The following is a 19,746-nucleotide window of genomic DNA, read 5'->3' on the forward strand; positions in this document are numbered from 1 at the left end:
CATTTTGTGTTTCATCTGCGTATTTCTGATCGTCGCTGTGAGGAACCAGAAAACTTTCACTAAAGTGGGTGAACAGCCCCACATCTTTGTAATGCACTTTCAAAAAACAATGTTGTTTGTAACTCCCATCGACATTCTCTTCACTACTGCATGGGCTGCATCCTGGTGATGCTTTGTTTTGCTACCAAGTTTAGACTTCCTTACTTTGAAGGAAGGAGCGCTCACACTGCATATCCGGGTATCAAGGAAAAAAAACAACACAGCCTCAGCTTCATTGTAAAATTGTAACTGCCTGTGTTTATCAGCTGACTAGACATAGATACATTTAAGAGACATATAAAACTGTTTAGAAGTCACAGGAAAGTTTTCATTTGTATTCTGACAGGCACAATGCTAGAAGTTGACTGTGATTGAAGGAGGAGTCTGCTGTGGTTCCTGTTGGTAGGCCCCTTGCTTGTTGATGTATGTGCGAGGATTGGTTCGATAATTGATCGTCCCATGTTCCTCTGCTGTATCCTGTTCAGCCCCCACGATATAGGTCAGGTGTTCACCGCTTGCCGCAATCTCCTATAAAATCCTTTGAGGATGAAACTTGTCGAAATTTTTTTTGCTTCATTTGTCTAAGATTTTGTAGGGCAGCAATGAATTGCCATGAGTAGGTTGATCAGACAGCATGTTTTTACAGAGGAAATAGGATTTTAGTTGTCTCCTCTACATGGAATATCATTGTCTTTGAAGAATTATAGGTTTTAATGATGTCTTGTGGTTTGAATGTTTCTGGGGAAAAAGGTATATTCTTGTGAAGGAGGTCTTTGTTCTGGCAATATTATTTTACCTGCAGATGACATCCTCATGTTGGATGGCACACTGGGGAGGTCCTGTTCATCGTGTTTGGTATTTTGGATATTTTATCTAAAATATTTCTAATCTGAATCTAAATGCTAAATAGGGGAAATATTTCAGTTTACGAGTACAATTCATATGTTTATGTTATAACAATATAATATATTTTTAGCCTCTGGTCATCTGTTGACATTTGGACAATTTAGCGCTTCTTTTCTCTTGGTACTGTTACCACACATGTGATTATGTGGCATGGTTAGGAAATAAATAGAAAAATCTGTTTATTCCATATTTAGACAAAAAACAGGGTTTTGAGACACTGAAAATAGCGGCAACATGAGCTGTCTACAAACGCAACATATTTTCATCTGCCCATCCTTATATTAAGCCTGTCATTTAAATCTAAATGAGAGACCTCTGTCTCAACATTGCAGAGTTCTCGTAGCCCTGCTCTTGCGAGTAGCGCACCTTTGCGAAACTCGAAACGCTGACGTCAATAGGAAAGGAGCTGGAGAGAGGACTAATAGCGACAAAGGAAGTCTTACTAGCCTGAGTTGTTGCTGGTGCATAATTATTCCCTCTATGGCTTGCTCCAGTCGCCTGGTAAAGCTGGTGGTCACGCCAGGAGATCAACAGTAGCCACACTTGCACAATAAACCTCCAGCAGACCCTCATGCATTTCATCATAACACACCAACCAGGTCGCCATTCCACATTTAGCAAGGGACAAGAAGTGGAAAATATATTTCCATCTTTTTTGTGATAATTGTTTTTTACCTTGTATAATAGATTGATTAGTGTGGATGTTTCATGAATGAAGCATATCACATATTTAGTTTGTTTGATTTTCGCTGAAATTATTTCCTAATTGTGATGGATCAAGTGTATCTTAATTAGTAACAAAGTAGATATTTTGTAGAAATAAGCATTGCTAGGTGTATATGCATGATGTTGATCACAAGTTTAGAGGTGCGTGCAGTGAAGGAAAAATCTCATTGATTGAACATGAATGGGGAAATGTCATGTTGATGTCATGGCTATTTTTTCCCATCCATTCAACAATCAATATGCAATATACGAATATATTCTATGTATGAAATTCGTTGACAGCTGTAACCTAACGTTGTTTTGTGTGTTAGTTTCATGTGTTAGGACTGGTATCCATTTTGGTCGAAAGCTCCTCGCCGGTGTTAGGTGACAGAGAAAAAACAGCTTGCAATAGGTGTTAAGATCATACCTTGTTGCCATGGCAATACATTTAAAGGAAAGCAGTGAAGAGTGTGTTAAACATTTGTGCATTCATCTCAATCACTTGGAAGGATGGCGGCTGTCTCGGGGTATGGAGCATGTGGGTATGTTAGTTCACTCTCAGAATATTCTCCCTCCTATGGATGTAGGGTGCCTTGATTGAGACAGAAATTGTGGAACATGAACTTCATGCTTCAAAATATTAAGGAAAAAATAATTATAATATTTACAGATTTCAAATTTTGTGTTTTTGTTAATCCCATTTGTGCTGTGTCCCAGTTATCACATCTCAGGAGTTGAAGTGATGAGAATATGGGTTTAGTGTAGTGATAAAAATATGGGTTTTAATAAGAATATGGGTTTAGTGTAGTGATAAAAATATGGGTTTTAATAAGAATATGGGTTTTAGTGTTGTGATAAAAATATGGGTTTTAATGTAGTGATAAAAATATAGATTTTAATGTAGTGATAAAAATATAGGTTTTAATGTAGTGAAAAAATATGGATGTACTAAACATGTGTTCATAGTATATGGGCCTTAATGAAATACTGAACGTGTGTTGATGTGGATGTGGATGTTCTCATCATTAGATGTAGAGGGTAATTGTGACCGTAACTTACGAGTGATGCTATCGGCACTTTGCTGCCCCCTAGGGCAGGAAAGGTCAGCTGGTTTATCCTGTGGCTGTGGCCTTACCTTCGCGCGCTAACATGGCCACCTATCTCCACACAGCTAGATTAATCTACCTGTACAGGTGACTGTAGCTTGCAGCGTCTCAGGCACAAACAACAGCCTGAGGATAGACAAGTGTTGGAGATACCTAGTAGATTGTTTGTGATATTTTTCCTATACAAGGGCTGGGAGCGAGTGTTTTTATCTGGGATTTTGTGTTGTACTAGCTGTGGATTTAGGAACATTTTACTTCATCAATTTCCAGTGTTGTGACTTCCTGGAGTTGGAAAACTGACTGTATGATTTTAATTGGTGAGTTGGCTCGTGTTGATTTCTGATGTTGTCAGAATGACAGTTGTAGTAGTGTACGGTTTCACAGGCGAGAGACGTTCGCGTTGCTTTCATGACGTCAAGGAATGAGACACCATCTTGCTCTTGTACAGCTATTTCAAGTTGTAGATGCAAGTGGCTTTTCCCAATTATGACCGTTTAATGAATGGAATCATTTTTTGTTTTCAGAAGCAATATATTTTTAGATGTAGAGATTTTGAAGCTGTCATTATTCAGATTGATTTTACTTTTGTTTACTAACGTGAATAGTTCTGTCTTCCTTTCATGATGTTTTAAAGTATATGAGAGCATATTTCTGTAAGCTATAAAATTTAATTAAATGTGATTCAACAATTTTGATAGAAGATATATATCAAATTAATTAAAATGAAAAGTATTGGTTTATCATGTAAGGACGTTAATGTCTCAAATGACACCAATTCGTTACACAATTCTCATCAAGCCCGGGAATTATTCTTGAAATGACTAAAACACAATTACCTACTATGTGCTATCCCCTACATGTATTAAATAAACAATGATCTTTTAATAGAAATGAAATTTCTATCTGTACATGAAAGAATCTGTAATACATTCACTCGCCAGTCAAGTCTACCACATGATAGTGTTGGCCTTTTAAAAATTACCCTCAGGCATATCTGACCTACATGTTGAGTGTACACCCTAGACATGGTAACTTGGCATCGTTACACCATAGTTCATCCATTCTATAGTGCTGATGGACAACTGGGTTAGCTACCACGTGTAAGTGCTACTCACTGTCTTCCAGGGCCGACTATTTGTTTGTAGACGTTACCTTCCAGATGCATAAGCTGTGTGTGGTGCTGTTTTAGTGCCGTGTTTGTGTGTATACTACTAAAACACTAGCTAGTGTGAAGAGGCTAGCATCTATGGGGTATATCTAGCTGCCTCGCCCTCCACACTGGTACACACAATGTTAATGTGGCCTTGGTTTCAAGAATGAGCCAGTCTCTTAAACATAATGAAGGGAGTGAAATAGAATTTTGGATAGGAATGTGAATATGTGTTTATATCGGATTCATTCCTTTGATAGGCATTTAGAATTTGGAAAAACATGGAAACATGAAACCGGATACCGCTCACAACTTCTTATTGTAACAATGTTTCAGCGCTACGCCACTTCCCTGAAGGGGAAAAAAGTAGCCCTGAAAAGTTATAAACAATATAGATGTTATTATCCATAAAACTTGTCTTCATCACAATCATAGTTTTTCAAGTGTATTTTTAAATAGATGTTGTGTTTTGATGTAAGATCAAAATGAGCATCTATTTACAAATGACTTGATAAAATAAATCAATTATGAATTTTGAAATGAGAATGATAAACTTAAAGTCTTTAAGAGGCATTTAGAAGTGATGCACATAAGGAAGAGAATTAATTGATGTCAACTTCTTTATTATGAGGAAACAATGTTTAGGAGTATATACTTACTCCTTCATCAGGTAAATAAAGAATAAATAAGAGGTTGACATCCATAAATTCTCTTCCGAATGATGACCTTTTTTTCTTTTGTTCACTGAATACGTGATTGCCTGTTAGAGGAATATTTCTGATGAGAAGTTATTAGTAATGTACAGTATATTAGTCATACTGGCTGTAAGTAACTTTAGATTTCTGAGGAAGGATCCTTACACTATGAATATCCTGTGTGGACGAGAGTGTTTAAATTCTCTTCATTTAGTCTGATGTTCCATGGAAACAAGTGGCAGGGAGTTGAACTGTGTGTGATGCAGGGAATTCCCCCAGGTCCTACGTTGTTGTGATTTGTTGCCTGGTGTTGGGCTGTTTCCTGCTTCCTACACCAATATTCCCCGCCACCAAGTGTCCTACTATTGTCCAGATGCACCCACTTTTGTATAGCACTGTCACAGCTCTCGCTTCCTGTCAGTGACCGAATCTCCTGATGGACACAACTAGTGGGAGCTATATACTTACATCACACCCATATGGGTCATACACGTCACACAGACATTTAAGGTAGAGTTGTCACAATATCCATATTATTCTGATCTGTACAATGAGTATTGTTCTCCTGATGTAGATAGTGATGTACTGGTATTGAACTTGTTTGACACGTGATGTAAGGGTTATCAACTTGTTTCAGACATATTTCAGCTTTTTTCTTGTTATGTTAAAAATGTAACTTGGGGCTATTAGCGACATTGTCTTCAGTCAACACTTACTTAATGTTACAAGTTATGTTTCATTTCATGGCACTGTTGTAATATTATTTTATTATGTTATAAGATATTACTTGTCATTGATCTGTTGGCATCATGAGAGATTATCTTGTTAGAAATGAAGTCATAATGTTTGTTTCATGATCAGAATGTTAGTCATAAAACCTGTCGTCTCAATTTCTGCTCTTTACTGACCCAATCATGAGGAGGACATTCCTATAACATTTATATGTATTGCTGTTAACATTGCAGCCGTGGTATATAGTCTTTAGGACATAGCTGTCATATATCTCCCTGCATGTAAGTGGCCATTGTACTAGACACACCCAAGTTTCAGGACACGAGTAGCTGATCTCTGTCTGTAACATACGTTACTAGAAATATCGTGTTGGGAGTTGGGAGAATAAATGATCTACCTAGAAGGTATGGGAGGTAGTAGACCCCCTCCTGGAATATATATTGGGTGAGACTTGTGTATGCAGAATGGTGATTGGTGTTTAAGACTGTGATTGGCAAAATGTTTTACATTTTTGTTAGTATTAGATGTGATTTTTGCCATTTAGATTTTATTTTTTTACATTTGCTGGTATATTTTCTACTTTCACCTGTATTATGATTTTAGATTTTTCCAGTATTATTTGATGTTTTCCCTGTATTATTTTATATATTTTACAAGTATTATTTGACATTTTACACGTATTATTTGACATTTTCCAAGTATTATTTGACTGTTTTCCAGTATTATTATATATTTTACAAGTATTATTTGACATTTTGCAAGTATGATTTGACTGTTTTCCAGTATTATTTTATATTTTACAAGTATTATTTGACATTTTGCAAGTATTATTTGACATTTTACAAGACTTAGTATGATTTGACTGTTTTCCAGGATTATTTTATATTTTACAATATTATTTGACATTTTACAAGTATTATTTGACATTTTTGGAAATAAATATATCTCTAGATCATGCACAATGAGATGTTATTGAAAAACCGTTGATATGAAAAAATAATTTATGGAAAGATATTCTTCTTAAAAAGATTGTAAATATTGAATGGGGTTCCAAACCGGCTTCCACCATATTAAGGCTTTAAGTTGCAGAATCAATGGGAGATGTTTTTTGAATTGTTGAATTGTTGATTAAAATGCACATTTTGAGACTGGATTGTCACTTTGACAAATTAATGGGTGCTATGTCTCACCATGAAGTCAGAGGTTGAGAGAGGCTTGAGATCCACTGTGCTAAAAATGTATTTTCATGTAGGGTGAAAAAAGTAATTTGTATGATGCAGACATTATCGATCACAGTTAGGCTGTTTCTCTAGCTGAAATCTGTCCTGTTCTTTTAGAGATGGGGAGAGTCTTGGTTGGACGCTAAGCGGGTCATTTGGCCCCTGGGGTAGGAGTAATTAGACTCAAGTAATGGAGTATGAAATACCCATGACTCCATATCGCTATATTGATTGGCTGCTGTGGCGAGGTAATGACGGTCCGCGAGACGAAGGGGAAAGGTGTGTTAGGATGCTTCTGGTCATTTACCTATCAAGCAATGGGAAATCCTATTGTGGTCATACCTAGTGCTGAAGTAGCATGTTGTTTTGATTGCGCGCTTGGCACGGGGGCGTTTCGGGATAGTTTTAATGAGGTCGGAGTGAACATGCTGAACCAGTGAGGAGAATATTGAATGAGTTCCTTGGTAGCTAGACTCCGGCATAATTGTGTGATCAAATCGGGAATTAGGTGAGGATTTGGAAGGGAGGTCAGTCGAAAAAGACATCCATTTGACCAGTGTTTTCTGGTGAGTCGGCGATGCAGATGTCAGCTGTGTGTTCGTGGTGACAGGTAGGCTAATGTAATAGACAGGCTTGTTAATTCTACCACCATCTCAGGTAGGACAGGTGAATCTCGTTGGTGTGTCGGAATGTGAAGTGTGCAAACAGACAAGTTTATATACACAGCTTCTTGCATAACACGTCATGTACGCACTGTAGGCCAGTTTTAGAGTTTTTTTCGACATCAAGTGGTTTAATTCACTGATATTTATTTGGCTTGTGACTAATCAGGAGATATTTTAGTAGATGAGGTTATATCCTTTTGAGGTTGTGATGAATTTATCTAGTGTGTTCATTGTAACAAATGTTATATTTTGAATAATACTATATTGAATATAACAGTCGTTACATTTAACCACTTTCTAAATGGCACTGTGTGTTGATTGTTCTGTATAATGCTGGCCACTTGTCTGATGTGATCATGTGTTTGGATGATGTATGATTGATGGTGGAGTTGGTCACAAACCACCTTGTCTTCACACGAGCTATGCAGACAATCTGTGTCTCCCTGCCATAGCCCTGCAGTTATTAGTGTTGTTTATAACTACAGTTTATTTTTAACTGAGATATTTTAGGCAGGGCTGCTTCCTCCCAGACTCGTATTAATGGGCAATGTTATACACTGTGACCTTATCCAAGAGCTCTGCTGTTCTGACAACTCACATCAACATCATATTTACAGTGCCTCCACCTCCCCCATAGTGTAGGATTGGGCATAGAGAAATTAAAGTAGGCCAGTGCAATTTGGTTTCCCGTTTTAGCAATTTTCTAGACCGATGTGCCTCCATGGGGTAGGCCACAAATATGTCCACGTAAAAATGTGAATTGTTACAAGATTAAGAATCATCTCAAATAGGAAAAGGGAGCTTAGTAAAGATCATGTTAGACCGTTGACGATAGGGGCAGGCGATGTACACCTACAACACAAACAGAACTGATGCATGGCAGGAGAATTTGTTTATAAACTATGAATTTGATTCACTTCAATAATATTTTTCTAAATATTTATCTTGAATTAAAATTCAAACAAAATTGTCAAAAGCAGCAGTTTGAAATTAGTCTGTTTCACATTTTCAAATTATGTTGGTGTAAAAATTAGCTACTATCAGAGGTTATCCATGTGGAGAACTTAGGTTGCTGAGATAGCTAGTTTCCATGTTTACTATTTCTTAGAAGATAATAGCTACGATTTATGTTTCTGTTTCTGATAGTCAGAGGATAGGGTGGTATTGTACAGAACTCAGAGACTTCCATCTTGTACCTTCATATAAATGTTCAAAGAAAAATACATTTGTGTCTCACACCCACATGTAATAAATAAGAGGGTTAAGACAGGACATGCTTACCCTTTTCACAAAAACCTGGTGTCGTCACTGATTTTAAGTGATCCATTCATATTATTATCATTACAATTTTTCTTTTTACACCCAATGGAATCTGTTTTGGAGAATTATAGAGACCGATTATTCTCTGGCATTGACGTTTTATATTTACAATTTACATGGGGGTTTAGGAGTGTAATGACGACATTGTGTGCTATATTTGTGCAGACCTCCACTGTAATCAGTGACCTTAGACTGTCGTCATTCACTCGGTATGACAGGTGAAATGGAGTACTCGTAGTATTGATATTTACTATTGTCTACAACCAGCCTCTTGACACGGACTATTACTTCATCTGCGTCATTCAGCGTCAGTCTCAGCAAATATAGATTATTTGGATCAATTATTTTCAAGGGGTGTTTGTTCCCTAACTACTATTTCTATCTATGGACTTGCATCAGACCTTCTAGTGAACACAACCTTGCTAATTATAGCTGAATTATGAATGAGTTTCTGTGGAATCTAGGGGAATCCCTCACTACACAATAAATGCTTATTGGTTGGCGATGCACTTGGGTAGTTCTGATTTCAAGGGTCAGACGATCAGCCATTACTTACAGCTGACAACTGTTCTAGACAATGTGATGTGTCAATATCGGTATGTTCAGGTGTTGATGTCACACATACAGGTGATTTGTGATTGTCAGCTTTACCTGTATCGATAGACTGACTGTCAATGGGGTATTTCTCTGATGAAATAATTATGTTCAGCAGGCATTTGTAATATATAGTGAAGGTAGAGGGTTGGTGGGTGTCAGTGTGTTCTCACTCAGTTGATGGCAGACCCTTTGTGACAGGGCACTTGAGGTGACCATTAGTCTGATGCCAGTTGTGGCATTTGATATGGTGTAGTTTATGTTGAGTGTTGTATTTTGGTATGCTGTGTGCATTCATTACCCTATTCTTATTGTTTCCCTGACTTGAGTTGTCACCATTTGAAAATCTCCACGTGACTACTTCACATACAGAAAGAGTTGTCGTGGCTGTATCAGAGGTTGTATTGGGAATTCAGCTAAAATTTTAACATTCATCATTAATTTGAAGAAATAATTTATAATTAATTATTGATTGCTCATAAATGAGAAAATAAACAATTTGACATTAACGGCATTCTTTAGATATTTCATGTTAAGGGCTATAAATTAAATAACAAAGTTTTAAATGATATTTTATGATACTCTGCAATACAAAACTCTATTTGGAAAAAAAACACAGGAACAGTTTTAAAACCAGTGCAGGATTTGTATGATTTAAGCCGACTTGAGTATCCTCGCAATTAGCTCATATAACTGGAAAATAATTAAAGCCAATTGCTAATCACTAATTTCTTCGTTGAAGATGCATCCTCAAAAACGATTAAACTCGGACTTTAAGCCAACAGCTCTGAGTAATCCATGGTATTTTCTTTAATCATAGTTCTTGTAATGTTTTCATCCTGCTAACTTACAGCTCAAAATAATCAAAAGTGTTTTCTTCATTTCTTTTAAGATAGTGTGAAGAATACGACCTTGGGTTGAGTTGTGAGTTTGTGTTCAGGTGCTGAGTGTTGTTTGAGAGGCACCTGCTCCTCATGGAGGTGCTGGCATCTGAATGTGACCCTGTTGTTCACACCTCTCTCTTGATTTCAGAGTTGACAGCAGACTCGACTGAGGTACCAGTGCCAAGTCCATCACTTTTTTCTCCTTCCCGGTTCCACGTACGGCATAATATTGGCTCAATCAACCAAATCTCCTACTTCCAGCATGGGGCGCAAAAAAATCCAGATCTCGCGAATAGGCGATGAACGCAATCGTCAGGTATGTGTCATTTGATTTTTATGTTCTTCATCCTCTTTTTGTCGGTGACTTATTATTTATAAAGATTCTACCTGAATAGTCTTCGAAGAGTATAAGAAAGAGAACAATGTGTCATCTCAAAGCTGATGCATCGTGGCAAGGAATATTAAATGGCTCCCTTCAGCGAGTATGGGCCTAGAAGTGCATGACACTCGGAATATGTGAGCAAGGCATTTGCTTGTCGCTTAAAAAACATACATGGCTCCATTATGTATGTGATGTTGCCGATCCAAGCTCACATCTGTGTAAAAAACTCATAACATTTACACATGCACATATGATTAAAACAAGCAGGATTTGTTTAAGCTGTAGGTAGTTAATAGCACAAGTGGTCCTGCCACAATACAAGTTCATGTGTTAGGCCAAGTCCATCTATTCTATGTCCTGTTTACATTCATGTTGCGATGTTGAAAAACTACTTTATTAATCTTCGCTAAAATGTAATACATTATTCTCTCGGAGAGATTCAACACAGACAGCATACCACTACTTAGTTCATTGATTATATAGCGGAATTAAATAATATAATGTTTTTGTTAACAGGAATAAATGGCTTCATGTTGAATGGTACTAGCTTTCCATGTCAGTAGTGATCATTAGACTTAAGTTATTGCTTCCAGACTGGTTCTGTGTGCATGTCTGGTTGTGTGAGTTCAACAGCGTGTTAAATGTTCATGACTGGCATCACTAGGCTCTCCTCACACATTGAGCTGACACGTATAGCTGAAATAATGTTGAAGGCAGTGTTAAACTCAGCTCACTCACTCACTCACTCACTCACTCAGTGTTATGTGATGTAGTGTACATTTAGTGCAGACATACACCCACATGGCCTGTGTGTTAACATTAGGAAAGATTAAACGGCTGTAATGAGATGGCAGCTCATGGCAATGGGTCTATTATGTTTGTGGGCATAACATGTCAAAAAGGTTATGATTCAAGGCACATGCACACACGTTATGATGGAGAGTGTGGATTAGGTAACACTGATGCAATGTTACCAGGGATAGTTATGGCGCTGTGACTATACGCCATATGTAAATAGCCCATGATGAAGGGTATAAACACAGTACTTGGCACTGCTTAACAGAAGCAGAGGTAGAAGAGAGAGGCCAATTGTTGTACTACATGTCGAAAATGATTAAAACCCACGATAAGGTATGACTGGCTGTTGTTGATAACTGTGACCAACTGGCTGGTTCACAAGAGATTGTCTCACAGTCTGTTTGAACAAACCCCTCTAACCCAGTGGGAACTAGCCAAGAGAAAACAATATTATGGGTGATTCTAGGCCTCTGAGTCAATATATGAAGTGTTTTACAGATGCTGGTATAGGGACGTTTGTACAGCTACATACTGACAATTTGTGAGCCACTTAAATCTCCGGCATTGGGCTGTTTGGTTTGATGATGTTCTTCTAAACCCGAAACGGGTTGTTGTTCAAACAAATGAGGTGACTTAACAGTTTAGGAGGAACAATCACCAGTGTGTTAACATTAGTAACGGAATTGTAAGACTAGTTCCGGCTTGTAGTAGTTGTAGCTGGGACAACTGGGGATTTGTTAAGGTCAATAAGTAAATATAAGGAGGGTGGATGTAAGTATTTAGTTCACTATCATATGTTAGGTTGGTATGCATTATTTTTTCTGATTTTTTTTGGTACTGTAAATATAAACGTGTGTGATAGGAAAATAGTATCTTGGAAAGTTTGGAATTGGAATGAAATCCAACTAGGAAACTTGTTGTATAAGAAGTGAAGTTCATGTAGATCAATGCTAGAATGGTGGTTGAGGGATAGATCTAATCTGGTGAACGACTGGCCCGGCAAGTTACCAGTGGTTGAACACGGTAACACTGTTGTGGAGGACTGGGAATATATACCCTGCACCAGCATGGAGCCACTGGTTTGATTTTGTGCCAATCATATTGGTGGGAAATGGAGTAGAACTGACTGGGGCAAGATTGATAGTTTCTAATTAGTGGAGGTACGTTGTGGGGATACATAGACCAGGCTGTGAGCTGTTAGAGGGACGAGCTGTTGGAGGGACGGGCTGTTGGAGGGACGAGCTGTTGGAGGGACGGGGGCTTATGAATAACCCCAACCCTCACCCAGACGTCTATAGACTTGCTCCCAAATAACATAGTTACTTGCCAAGGCCTCGAGGCATTCAACATCGAAGTTAACAAAATTATTTTTGAACTGAAAATGAAGGATGTTTGATTTTTTATGTGTAGATTGACAACTTTATGTAAGTAAACTGAAATGATTGAAATGTATTTCCCACGACTTTAAATCAAAATTAAAATTGTTTACAGAAATTTGCATGTGTCTGCTTATAAAATAATAAGATTCATGTGAAATTCTCTTGAACAGAATTCAGGTGAGTCAGGAAAATATACTTGTTTCGTCTTAGAACACGTTATTTCACGTTTCAGTTAGAAACGTAGGTTCCTTTTTAAAAGTTAGCTACTAACAGACATTATCAATATTCCGTGTGGAGAACTTAAGTTGCTGAGGTAGCTAGTTCCCATGTTTACCATTTCCTAGGAGATAATCGCTACGATTTCTGTTTTCTTTCAACCTGAGACAACAGCATTCTGTTCGCCAGTGGTCGTTTGTCTCCCTGAATTCAAGTCATCTTCCTCCCTCTAGCAGTAGACAAAGCATTGACATCAAAATTACAGATATTAAGTAGGTAAATAGCAAATAGAGGGCCCAGCGGTCTTGTTGACAGTGAATCCATTCCAACAAACAAGAAGGTCTTGAACTCGCAACATTAACCTTTTTTTCTCAGGACGTTTACAAATTGCCCAGTGGTCAGTTGTGTCCAGCTATTGTACTCGGCAGGCTCCACCTGGATGTAACAATCTGTATTTACCTGACAAACAGGTGAAAATCTCTGACATGCTCTACATTGTGTGGTTGGAATTGTGGCAAACCGCCCCTAGCCATGGTTGTTTGGGTGTGAGACTGAAATGAGTCACATTTAGTCGTGTACCTTTGGAGTAACCTCGGAGCTAGCCTTGCTCCAAGGCTGTACTGATAGAAAAGTGTATGGATGTGCAGTAATTCTACCCTCCTAATAGTCAAGTCTAGATCTATGGACAAGTCTCTCATAAGAACAACTTGTTCTTATCATTTACAAAATCTAGAAATTATGATTAAAATTAATAACTATTGCCTTAGTGACTTGTGCAAGTCTACATTGGATCCGGCACACTGCGAGGTGGCCATTACACACCAGCAAACTTGCAGATTATTAAAACTGAAAGGGTATAAATAGAATATAATGCCTCTAATATTACATTGTTAGATATAGTGACACATACCTCCTACTGGTCATAGTTATCAATGAGGGGAAGGTGGGATGTTTGAATCACCACAGAGGCAACACTATAGACAATAATGGCACAGTGTGCTAGAACTCTCCACACTCAGTACTGACAGATTGATACACTGTAATGCTTTTATCAATATGTAGGTGTCATTTTACATCTAATTATTCTTAAAACTTTATGATCGTTTTCCATAATGATGAAAAGGAAATTAATAGTATAGGTATTGTGTAACAATATTACATATCAAACGATTAATGGCTTCCTCGAGATAAGTTATAGCTTAGTCCCTGCTGTGAGGAATATGTCAGTTGTACAGAGAGTTAGCTATGGCTGTAGATAAGTGACATATCAAGTACAACCGTGATGTCATTCCGATGGAAAAAACCAAACCGATTACTCTCAAATATGTTTGAAAAGATTTTCTGAAATTGAAGAATGTCTTAATTTGAAGGATTATTTGGGGAAATGCCACCCATGCTAAGTGTTTGTTTAGACAGAATCCAATTGCTGGATTATCTACGTTAATGATCCATGTAGGCATGTAATACGACTCTTTGGTGGCCTGGGATGACCGGTCTTCGCCACAGGCACATCTGCCCACCATATCACAGATGACTGTAGTGTGGCTGGGACCTCCCCACAGCGGGAATAAATCTCTATAATCCCTCGCCAATGGTGCAATACAGCCAGACAGATTTCATTGCATGTAGCCATGGTGTAACATGTTCTCTTTTGTCAAGAGGTTTTTGTCTGCGGTGGTGTCCAGCGTGCGTCATGATGGCCCCGAGTATTGTGATTAGTTCGGCCTCCTTGGGCACTGATACCTATGCGATTTGTCACTCACCGCAGCAGAAATCTCATAATAGGTTAAGTGGACTGCATGAATCCAGGTTCTTTCTCCTCGGCCGTTTTGTCCAACCTCGGGGAGTTTTCGAAGAAAACACACATCGTTAAGGATATATTGGCAATTTATTGTAATTGAAACTGGAGTATATTGACCCCTAGTCCTCCTGTCCAGTTAACCTTACCAGGACATGCCCGAGAGGTAGTGTTTTGTCAGTAGCTGCCGAACCATACCTGCTGTGTCTCTGGTTCTTCCCCTCGATGGGGATGAGGAGAGTGGGGTTATATAAGGGTTGTACTGGGAAGAAAGGCTTTGTTCGAAGATGACCAGATTTCTGAAACATTGTGGTTAAACTAGCAGGTATTCTGTTGAAACCAGTAGCAAAACATCCTAGTTTGGCTTGGTCTGTGAGTAAACAGTTCTAGTTACCTACCACACAAATATTTATACAGGTGAAACATTGAATGTGAGATAGTTACTGTGTTTAATGCTTGAGAAAAGATATCAACAAACCTATTTTTTAGGATATGTTTGGAATTTTTATCTTTCTAGGTTGAAAATGACATTAACAATAGAATATCATGGAAAAAACATGATAGGGTCATGATTCATTAATGAAAGATCATTACAAAGGTATATTGAAAAAATAACTGTGCAAGAGGCTTCAGGATTGTTACAATGTTCCAATGTCCTGACAATTAATTACTAATATCCACACAAGGAAGAAAGGTCTTATTCCATGATGGTTCACAGAATGTGACCTTTGACCTAGGATATGCAATCTTCTAGACAGATGGTGTTGAATACAATGAAACATGGACACACCTGTCTCACAAGAGAATATGTTTTGATGGCATTGCATTTAATCAAAATGATTCCCCAAAATTGGCTTCTTGATTTAAGTTGTCTGATTAAACACTGATTGTGTGTCATTAGTGATGGCCCAAACAATACTCCTTGCCCCATCTTTTGTAATGTTTGTTGTTATTGGTCACCTGGCCTTATTACAGCCAATAAAAAGGGAGACAATGTGTAATGTGGGATTTGATTGGCTGGGGTATTTTTAGAGGTGCATCTGTCGGAATTGTCGGGTATTATGCAATAGTTTGAAGAAGTGCTACTTAGGCAGACAATGGCTATTCAAGTGATTCCGTTAATACTTCTTGATAGCGGCCTCATCAGAAGTGCAGAGAATTAAACATGATTGTTGGTGTTTAATCTGTGTCATTGTGTAACACATCTGGCTCAGAACTTGTGCAGAGATTTACAAACAAGTCTGTGAATATTAGTCTTAGGTCATAGCAAAACTTAAATGTTTCCAAGGATTTTTCTCAAAAGTGAGAAGGGAGTAGAGCCTGTTTTATGTGATATGAAGACCATGATGAGGCTAGAACACTCAGCTGGGCACATGTTGGACATGGCTCTTCAATACACGTTTTATGTTCATGGATAATAGTCCCTATATGGCTGAAATAATGCTGTTGTGATATTAAATGTTAACTCATTCACTCATGGATAATAGATTCTGCTTGATATGACACAGGATATTTGAGAAATATTTATGTACAGGCAATAGAATGACTGACAAGTAGGATTAAAATGAGGTGTCAGCCCTATAAAATCAGAATACCTGGAATTTCTGGATAGATGGCATTTTGTTCCAACCATGTCATGGCAGTTTGAGATTTGTAGGTAACAATTTAAACTAAATGTTAGTTTGTCTGCATTTAGTAAGAGTCTTCATTAGGTGTGATGGTTTCACTTGCTGAGGCTTGGTGAAGCTATGACACCTGGTGCTGCAGATGTAGTTTTTCAATTGATGTGCCTGCTTACAGTGCTGGATGAGGGATGACCTTGTTGGCTGAAACGTTTAACAGTTTTATATTTAGTGTCCTTCAGTGTCTTTTTCTCCTGGAATTAGTTGAGGTCATACAATTATCTATTTCATGTATTTGAAACATCCTCCTCACATGTTTGATGTGAGGTAACAAGATGGATAGGGTAGACAGGCTTGACCTTAACACCAACACGTGCGACTTTGCTTGTAACATCAATCACTGAATTGTCTGGTCTTGACGTGATTATTTACTGCCGCCTTGATAAACAAGCACCATTATCATCATCATTTTAAGTTTATGATATTCATGTTTTGAATCTTTTTTCACAGGTTACATTCACCAAACGAAAGTTTGGATTGATGAAGAAAGCTTACGAGCTAAGCGTGTTATGCGACTGCGAGATTGCTCTCATCATCTTCAATGGCTCTAACAAGCTGTTCCAGTATGCCAGTACCGACATGGACAAGGTCCTTCTGAAATACACCGAGTATAATGAACCCCACGAGAGCCGCACAAACAAGGACATCATTGAGGTGAGTGGGGGAGGAACGAGGGGTCGCCACCAGCACCAAGGCAACAGTCATGTCATCACAGCACTTACATAGAGACATTTCAATGTTAGCTTTTTTTGGATCTGAGGGGGAAGTTGGGGAGACATGTTTGTTTCGATATTTGTGACGTAGTTGACAACTTGATCCGAGATGGCACAGTTTCACATAAAAGGTATTCTTGTGTTAGTTCGTGGAAAACATATTGAAGTGCTTTATGTTGACACAGCATACATTGTTTGCCTTTGGAACACAACTTATTATCCTGTTATTACCAAATGATAATGAAATATTGTCTTTCCATGGCACTGTGTTGTATCTAGTGATATTTTGGGGTGAAATTTGAATTTACCGATGAAGTGACTTCTACATTTAGTACATTAGCGCTGTGAGCATTCCGTTATGTGAGGCGCTGTCTCTGTAGTGAAACATCCTCGGTTCAGGAGGCAATTCCATTGAGAAATGTTGCCATTGTAGGAAGCATTTGGCTTTGTGATGATGCAGGTCTATTGAGAATATTGTCATTAATCGAACATATGTTTACGGGGTGCAGCTATTTGGAGCACAAGTTCATGTGATACCCATGTGGTCAGTTGAGCAAGCTATTTTATCTCATAAGTCTATAGTGGACTAAAACTAAAAGTCTAAAATGACCTGTCCAAGCCCCTCACACGACTATCTGTTAGCAAGAAAATGTTTGCAACAATAAGATTGACCTGATATCAGGTACATTGTATTGAGAATGATTGTGGTCATATTTTGATGAATATTGTGTAATTAATAAGGATTTTTACCTTCCATGATCCCAATCTAACTCGCATTCAGCGATTGAAGAGTATTACAGAGTCACCTGGGGTTTACAATTTCCTGAAATGAAAAGCTGAAATGCAATATTGGAAAATGAAATATGATATTCAAAATCGTGTAATGAATACAGTCGGTTGTGACAGGTTTACATTTCTTTTCATGGACAAGTATGTTTTAACAATTACTGTGTGTTAATTCATTTTCTAACAAGCTGGTGTTGACATTCTCACTGTAGATATACTAATTAAATTTTGATTGGAATAATTCTATTCCCCAAACGGATTACTTGTAATGGGTGTAAATAGTATTAAAGATCTGAATGTCCCAATCAAGATTTGAGTAACATATATGCCTGTGTCAGCAAGATCAAGTCAAATTATCTCAAACCTAAGCTAAAACATGTTCCTTCTTTGTATTCACAGTAGAAACATGGTCTTGATGCGGTGTTCTGATTTCTTTACAAAAATTTAGAAGAAAATAATTGGTAGTCACCCCATTACCTTCTTTTTCATCATAATGTATATCTAATGAAGGCATCCGAGTCAGTTTTATCTTAGCAGCCTGTGCCAAGACTAAACAAACTGCAATTCTTTAACAGAAATTAACAAAGCTACATTAAGAAATCCAAGAAAAGTGATGTTTCAAAGAATATCTGCTACTACTGCTGAATAAGTTCTGCCATATTGGCAACAAACCCTCGTGTGTCTGCAACTTGAAGTTAGACCTAGTCTCGCGTTCATTCAAGGTAGTATTGCCTGTCTAAAGTGTTCCTTTCAAAACATGCTATTCCCCTACAACTGAGCAAGTTTTTCATGGTGAGAATTGTGGATGTGATAATCCTGAGTGTATCACTGTGTGTGTGTGTGTGTGTGTGTGTGTGTGTGTGTGTGTGTGTGTGTGTGTTAAAGAATACCAGATTTTTTTCTGCCATGAAAAACAAGAACATATCGAGTGCACTTTTCTAAACTCATAATCATAAATTAACTATAGAACTTGTAAGACATACAAAGCCACCGACCCCGCTACATCAGAGACTATGCTCTACATGTTCAACCGTTGATGATGAAAAACACTACCTACTTTACTGTACCAAACCACTTCAAGAAAGAAATATACTCTTTGGAAAGTTATCTACACAAGATGTAAATGTCCACAATAATGAAAACAAATTATTTTGCAACATCTTCTCAAATAAGGAAGCCATCAACATCAATTACATATGTTTCCATATCTGTAATTTTCAGCAATAACTACCTATTGATTTTAATCAACCTATGACATTTTATGTATAATATCATCAAATCTGTTGATATTTTCTTTAAATGATTTCTTTGTATACAGATATGTCTGTCTGTATATGTGTATGTATAAAATCATGTTGTGTCATTTAAATATTGCATCTGGAATGTTTTCTGCAATAATTATTATCCTGTCTTATCTCATGAAAACATTGGTTGTTCTTTAACTTGCCTTGTGTAGTACCTGTATATCATCTATATATATATACATCGTGTACACACAAAACAAGATAAAGAACACAATGTTGTATTATCTATTGGATAAGATAAGATAGTATATATTGCAGAAAGCATTCCATTATGGAACAGGTGCGATCTTTTAAATGAGAAAACATACATACATTCATGTAAACAAAGAAGTCATTTAAAGAAAATATCACTATTACAGATTTGATGATATTATACCTATATATTCATATACCTTTGTATAGGTACCTATATATACACACAGCCACAGTACCACATGCAGACTGAGCACGGCTGTGATCTCCTGCTGGTGGGCAGTGGGTACAGTACATACATAGAGCTCCCATCGCCCAGGTTAACTCAGCCATCCAAGCATGGGCTAAACTGTAGAAACATGGCTACTAGCAAGGAGGAGGCCGTGGAGAGGGATGGAGGACACCGCCGGCATATTGTGTATTTGAATGGAGGGTTGTTATTGAGATGAGATATCTTTTGTGAGCTGTTTACACAGC

The 19,746-nt window shown here is 37.7% G+C and overlaps 1 protein-coding gene across 21 annotated transcripts in view; it reads left to right on the plus strand.

Annotated features, from left to right (window-relative positions):
- The window catches only part of LOC139444582 (myocyte-specific enhancer factor 2A-like), a 116,892-nt gene that overhangs the window by 79,261 nt on the left and 17,885 nt on the right, over positions 1–19,746 (plus strand). For 15 of the 21 annotated variants that reach the window (XM_071225466.1, XM_071225464.1, XM_071225485.1 and 12 more), the window contains 2 exons: positions 10,168–10,335; positions 16,725–16,928. In XM_071225466.1, coding sequence (XP_071081567.1) covers positions 10,282–10,335; positions 16,725–16,928 — 258 coding nt within the window. In that variant the 5' untranslated portion in view covers positions 10,168–10,281. Of the gene's footprint in view, positions 1–2,913; positions 3,077–3,792; positions 3,860–5,034; positions 5,115–6,969; positions 7,167–10,167; positions 10,336–16,724; positions 16,929–19,746 lie in introns of those variants that run through there. The other 6 variants (XM_071225479.1, XM_071225484.1, XM_071225480.1 and 3 more) reach the window with 6 other exon arrangements.

This window comes from Haliotis cracherodii, unplaced genomic scaffold (assembly GCF_022045235.1).
Source record: "Haliotis cracherodii isolate W230 unplaced genomic scaffold, xgHalCrac1.p SCAF_57, whole genome shotgun sequence".
Classification (NCBI taxonomy): domain Eukaryota; kingdom Metazoa; phylum Mollusca; class Gastropoda; order Lepetellida; family Haliotidae; genus Haliotis; species Haliotis cracherodii.